The sequence below is a fragment of the Microcaecilia unicolor genome, chromosome 6 (genome assembly GCF_901765095.1).
Source record: "Microcaecilia unicolor chromosome 6, aMicUni1.1, whole genome shotgun sequence".
Classification (NCBI taxonomy): domain Eukaryota; kingdom Metazoa; phylum Chordata; class Amphibia; order Gymnophiona; family Siphonopidae; genus Microcaecilia; species Microcaecilia unicolor.
In genome coordinates this window covers 291,001,095-291,007,374 of record NC_044036.1, presented here as the reverse complement: position 1 = coordinate 291,007,374, position 6,280 = coordinate 291,001,095, and the positions used below count along the sequence as shown (strand labels likewise).

The following is a 6,280-nucleotide window of genomic DNA, read 5'->3' as shown; positions in this document are numbered from 1 at the left end:
AGGAAAGGACAGAGCCCTGGAATCCAAGTGAGGACAGGGTATCGAGAAGTATGCTGTGATCGACAGTGTCAAAAGCAGCGGAAAGATCAAGAAGAATGAGGATGGAATATTGACCTCTGGATTTAGCCAGTAATAGGTCATTGGAGACTTTAGTAAGTGCAGTTTCGGTTGAATGGAGAGGGCGAAAACCAGATTGTAGTGGGTCAAGAATAGCATGTGAGGAGAGAAAATCACGGCAGCGGCGGTGAACAGCACACTCAAGTAATTTGGAGAGAAAAGGAAGTAGGGAGATGGGTTGGTAATTAGAGGACAAGTAGGGTCGAGTGAAGGCTTCTTAAGGAGAGGTGTTACCACAGCATGTTTAAGGCAGCAGGGACAGTCGCAGTGGAAAGTGAGAGGTGAGAATATGACAGATTAAAGGAATAAGAGCAGGAGAGATGGCACTAAGAAGGTGGTTGGGAATGGGATCAGAGGAACAGGTGGTACATTTTGAGGAAGAAAGGAGAAGTGTAGTTTCCTCAATAGTAACTTCAGGAAAGGAGGAAAGGGAATGAGGGGAAGGAGAGAGAGGGGAACGGAACTAGTGGAGGGAGAGGTGGTGAGGTTAGAGAAAGCAAGGTTATCTTTTGAACCTTCTTGTGAAATAATTCAGCAAGGGTCTGAGGAGATAATGAAGGGGGAGTTGGGGGAGGGGGCAACTTGAGGAGAGAGTTCAATGTGGTGAAGAGAAGTCGAGGATTAGAGCCAAGAGAGTTGGTCAGTTTCCTTGAGGTAATGTTTTCAAATGTGGTTATTTTGTACATACCACGGTAGTTATGAACCTCCCTCTTAAGCCAGGGTATGTGGAATGTGATCTTAATCTTTCAAGTTTACTGCTAGTGCTTGCTATAGAATTTACTACTAATAATAATCATTTCTATAGCACTACTAGGCTTACACAGTGCGGTACACATTATATGAAAGTACTTTCCCTGTCCCTAGTGGTCTTACAATCTAAGTTTTGTACCTGGGGCAATAGAGGGTTAAGTGACCTGCCCAGGATCACACAAGGAGTTGCAGTGGGAACTGAACACAGTTCCCCAGGATCTCATCCCACTGCACTAACTATTAAGCTGCTCCTCCACTCCATTTGCAGTATTTGTATTGTGCCAAAAGTGCTGCTTTCTGAAGTTCATAAGATGTTAACAAGCATAGGCAATTTATCCAATGCTTCTATATCATTCTGCCATATTCTTCTCTCTCTCCTCCCCCCTCCTCAGAATAATTGCTTGGACATCTCTGACCAATGCCATTCTAGTGTTTCTTTTACCACTGTGACCAGTTTCCTTGCATCTAGCTTTTTATCAGTGGGAAAGGGGATATCCCAGTGGTGATTAATCTTAAATTCTCCTTAAGTCTATTAGGGTCATTATCCCAATGCTTTTCTAGTACAGTGATCTTACGATGTTTACAAAGTTTCCAGTGGATGAGATGTACCCACCTTGTCAGTACTGTCTCTAGACAGAAAGATTTGGGGGGTGGGAATGAGGAGGAGGAAGAAGCAACATTTCTGCACATTATACCCCTCTTTCTCCCATTTTTATTAGCAATCTGAGACCTTGGCCTCCTATGCATAAAGAACCCTCCCCCTTCTAGCCAGTTTCAGCTAGCTGGTAAAATTGCCACTGCAAGAACTGATAGCATCATTCAACAAATTCTGTATGGGAGTGGAGTCTGGATTCTCTACAGGATTGGTCAGATCTCAGTTAAAAACCCAGATCTAGTATCACAAACTCATATCACCAACAATGGAGCTATCCCTCTTACAGCTTGCCATAAAAAATATTCAAATTGTGATTATCACGGCAGGAACAGCACACACTTCTTCCATTCCCAGCCACTTTGTTTAAAGCAGATGATGTTGAATTGTGCAGCCACTTGTAACCTAGAGTTCTGCAGTTCAGAAAGGAGCTGCTGTGTGACCCTGTTGCTGATGCCAGCCCAGAGACCCAGCCAGACCAACGTAGGACTTCTGGTTCTGGTGGGGAGGGGGGTAAGAGGGCAGGGTGCAAGGCTATATTTAGCCTTTCTCTACATAACGTTTCTGCCATCTATAATGAATGAGCATTCAGCTCTTCCTTACAGAATCTTCAGATGTCTGTTGTACCAGCTTTGCTTGTTTGTAAACCATCATCTTGTCTGTAATCTGCTCATTCCTAGGTTTCAATTCACCTCTTCTTAACCAGTTCTGTTCCTGGAGTAACACTTTAGGTTTCCCAGTGTACTTATGCCTTTGCTGTTCTAATTTCTTTGAAAGAGTTTTTAGCTCTTCTTTCCCTGTCGGTACCTGATGGGGGAGGCGCTGTGGAGGAGGGACTCTTCCTCTCAGTAACTGTGCTCCGAGGGGAGGGGCTAGGAACTCTCCTTTTCGGGGCTGTTGCAAAGCACGGCTGGGGAACTTCCTGTTCAGCCCTTGTTCCTGGCTGGACTGGTCCCCTGGAGGACCCACACACCTCTCCTCTGGCCCCATGGCTTCCAGTCACAGGGGGGAAGGTCTCTTGCCTCCCCTGCTTTCTACTGCTTTTGGGGCTGCTCCTAGGACAGGCAGCCCTCCCCAGGTGAGAAGAAGGAGTTTTAAAATGTTGTCACTTGTTTACGTTATAACGATGCTGTGATATAAACTGACCAAACTGTATTGTATTGTTTTCCCTGCAAGCAGTTTGAGAATCTGCTGGTTCTGGGTTCTTACATTCTTTAAAGTGCCTGGCTCCGGAAGAGCTTGTGATTTGTACTTTATGGGGCAGCAGCCTGGAAAAGTTGTTGGGGACCAGAGGGAGACCAAGTCTGCCTGCTTGCACTTCATCAAAGAGCTGGGAAAAAGAATCATCTCGGCATGGGAGCTCTCATTGCATGTTTTTTCTGGAACATGGTAAGAGTTTTATGGGAAATTTCTTTTTCTTTTCTGTCAGTTTTAGGAGCTTGCCAAGCTCTCTCTCTCTCTCTCCCCCCCTCTCTCTCTCCATCTCCATAATTGTGTGTGTGTGGTTTAAAGTTTTTCTTTGCCTGAATTATATCAAGTTTGCTCTTCATAGTATCTCAAAGACCTCTACTATCATACTGTTGAGAATAATAAAAGTTTAGCTTTCTAAATGTTTAAGTTTGAGGAATCTAAGGATCTGCTAAATTATTTTTTTTCTTCCTAAAACTTTAAAAGCATGAGTCAGAAGTGTGATGTGGATGTATCTGTTAGTTGGTGTGATCATGACTGCACTTGTCAGCATAGTAATATTTAACTTGCTGTTCTTAAGGCAGGTGCAGTTGTCCCCTACTAGTAGCAAACATTGTGTGGGTTTGTTGTGAAGCTTGTTTATTTTGTAGTTTTGGGAAAAGTGCCCTTAGTAAATAGGGTCCATTGTTTACTCCTGCTAAAGGGGAGTAGTTCTTTTCCTAAGACAGACCTTGACAAATTTCTTTTCAATTTAGTGAGCTAGAAACCTGAAGTGCCCCTTCCCCCCCCTTTGCTGTCTCAACTGAAGTCGCAGGTAGAACTCTGAGATCTCTGCACCCCCCACCCCCCCCCCAGCTCCTTTAGGGCCTGCCTCCATTCCACGGCCAAGTAAAAAATATATATGTTTACCTAAATCAGACCTATAATGCAAACCTGTTGGCAACTGATAGAAAAACACAGCCAGCTAACCCCTGCCCCACTTGTCACCCAAACTCCTCCCCACCATGTTGTCACCCATTCTCAAATGGCTTTCTCCCCCAAGCTCGTCTTACCCAATCTCGTGCTTGCTGTCACCCCCACCTGTACTCTGGTCACACAGTCTCATTCTTCCCTACCCCACTTTATCACCTAGTCATCCTCCTTTAAAATGGATTGCCCCCTCCCTGCCCAAGCCAGTCAGCTTTTCTGTTTGCAGCAGCTGGAGTATGAGCTGCTTCTTTGCTGTACTTGAGGCTTTTGTGTGACTCTGACCTTTTTCCCCACATCTCACCATAGTGATTCCCAACTGGTCTCTTGATAATCTTAGACTAATGCAAAGTTCCTGCACCATGTAGCAAGGAAGAAGCTCCTATTTAGCAGCAATTGCGATACCTTTTAAGTTAAAGTGGCCAAGATATCCCAGGTGCCAGAAGATAATTTCTAGTCTCCATGACACTCTGTCACCTGGATTTGTTGAGCCCTGCATTAAGGTAATATATATTGTTAGTTTTGACATACCAATTAAACTCTACCACATTAAACATAATTTGTATAACTGTATGAGACTGTTTATATTAAGATCCATTAACCTGACAAACTCACTGGGCAATAATCCATTGTATGAAACTTGGATGTTTTCCAGATAAATTACATGAAACCAGCCATTATTTGATTTTTTTTTTTTTTTTTTTTAAATCGGAAAACTCCCATTGTCCAAACTTGGAATAGGTCTACTTCTGTGATCCTGGTGGGTACCTGTGACTGGGAGGACAGGGTGCTGAATGCATGCTTTTTTTCTCTCGGAAGCTTTTTTCTGTGTGGTATTCTCTTAAGTGCAGGTAGAAAAGTCTGTGATGAAATAGTTCCTTAAACTTTTCAGTTAACAAGCACTGCAGAAATCTGTTTACCTGAATTGCTTTCTTGATACTTGGTAAGTGGGCATGTTTGTGAAGTAACATCAGTATTACTTTCATAGGGCTTATGTAAATGCCATATGCATCAAGGATTTTAAGGGGTATAAGAAAGCATACAATAATTAAGCAGAGTTGGTGTTGGGGGGACAGCCTTGTGTTTTTGTGGGGGTCTCAGCAGTTTGAGTGTCACTGCAGTAATGCATTTTTCCCCCTAAATCCACCTCCCCTCTTCCTCCATTCTCTATCTCTGTTAATGGCTCTCACATCCTCCCTGTCTCCTCGGCTCGTAACCTTGGAGTCATCTTTGATTCCTCTCTCTTCTTCTCTGCGCATATTCAACAGATCGCCAAAACCTGTCGTTTCTTTATCTACAACATTAGCAAAATTCGCCCCTTCCTTTCTGAATACGCTACCAGAACCCTTATCCAAACCCTTGTCACCTCTCGCATGGATTATTGCAATTTGCTTCTCACTGGTCTTCCACTCAGCCATCTCTCTCCTCTCCAGTCTGTCCAAAATTCTGCAGCATGACTTACTTTCCACCAAAATTGTTATACCCACACTAGCCCACTCCTCAAGTCACTTCACTGGCTCCCTGTCAGCTTCCGCATACAGTTTAAACTTCTCTTACTGACCTTTAAATGCATCTATTCTGCAGCCCCCCATTACCTCTCCACTCTCATCTCTCCCTACGTTCCTCCCCGTGAACTCCGCTCACTGGACAAATCTCTCTTGTCGTCCCCCTTCTCCTCCACTGCTAACTCCAGACTTCGTTCCTTTTCCCTTGCGGCACCTTATGCCTGGAATAGACTTCCTGAGCCTGTACGTCTAGTTCCATCTCTACCTGTTTTCAAATCTATGCTGAAAACCCACCTTTTCACCACTGCTTTTGGCTCCTAGCCACTACTCAATTGCCCTCCCCTTGTTCCTTCTCACCCAGTACTTCCCTTGCCCTTAATTGTCTTGTCTGTCTCTATTTTTAGATTGTAAGCTCTATTGAGCAGGGACTGTCTCTGTATCAGGTGTTCAGTGCTGCGTGCGTCTGGTAGCGCTATACATATGCTAATAATAATAATAGTATCACTGGCTTGTTTCTACTCACAAATATTTGGACTGAAACTGCTGTGTATTTGTTAACTTTTTTTTTTTAAACATTTTTTTTTTTTATTGAAGACACAACAAGAACAGTCTTACAATCAATGATACCACATCTGCCAAGCCAAATCTATACAACAACCTATTATTACAGTCTCCAAAAGTTTTTCCTTTCCCCCCCTTCCTCCCCATCCCACCCCTCCCCCATTTTATTGGTACTTATGCTTTGTTATCATCTGAAATGTGTTGAGGACCAAACTTCTTCCCTTATGAGACAAAGAATCTACATAAGCACCCCAAATTTTCATAAATATTTTCTTTCTTTTTAGTGAACGTTTGGCTTCTTTAGCTTCCCACATCATTAACTGGTGGATAAGGTTCCGCCAATGCCAATAATCTGGCCCTATATCATTTGTCCAGTTTTGCAAGATACATTTCTTTGCCAGCAATGTTATTTACGGAAAATAAATTGTGCTCTGGTATTGACCTTTAAATGATCCTGGTAAATTTAATAGCATCTGCACTGGTGTACCTGCTAGCTTTCGGCCCAATAATTGTGATATATATTGGGTTATTTTCCCCCAAA

General features: G+C 43.3%; 1 protein-coding gene across 1 annotated transcript in view; it reads left to right on the top strand.

The window, feature by feature from the left end:
• The first annotated feature begins 2,479 nt into the window (after nucleotides 1-2,479).
• The window catches only part of ABL1 (ABL proto-oncogene 1, non-receptor tyrosine kinase), a 190,379-nt gene continuing 186,578 nt past the window's right edge, over nucleotides 2,480-6,280 (top strand). Inside the window, exons 1-2 of the mRNA XM_030207823.1 lie at nucleotides 2,480-2,597; nucleotides 2,699-2,908. Coding sequence (XP_030063683.1) covers nucleotides 2,890-2,908 — 19 coding nt within the window. The 5' untranslated portion in view covers nucleotides 2,480-2,597; nucleotides 2,699-2,889. The remainder of the gene's footprint in view (nucleotides 2,598-2,698; nucleotides 2,909-6,280) is intronic.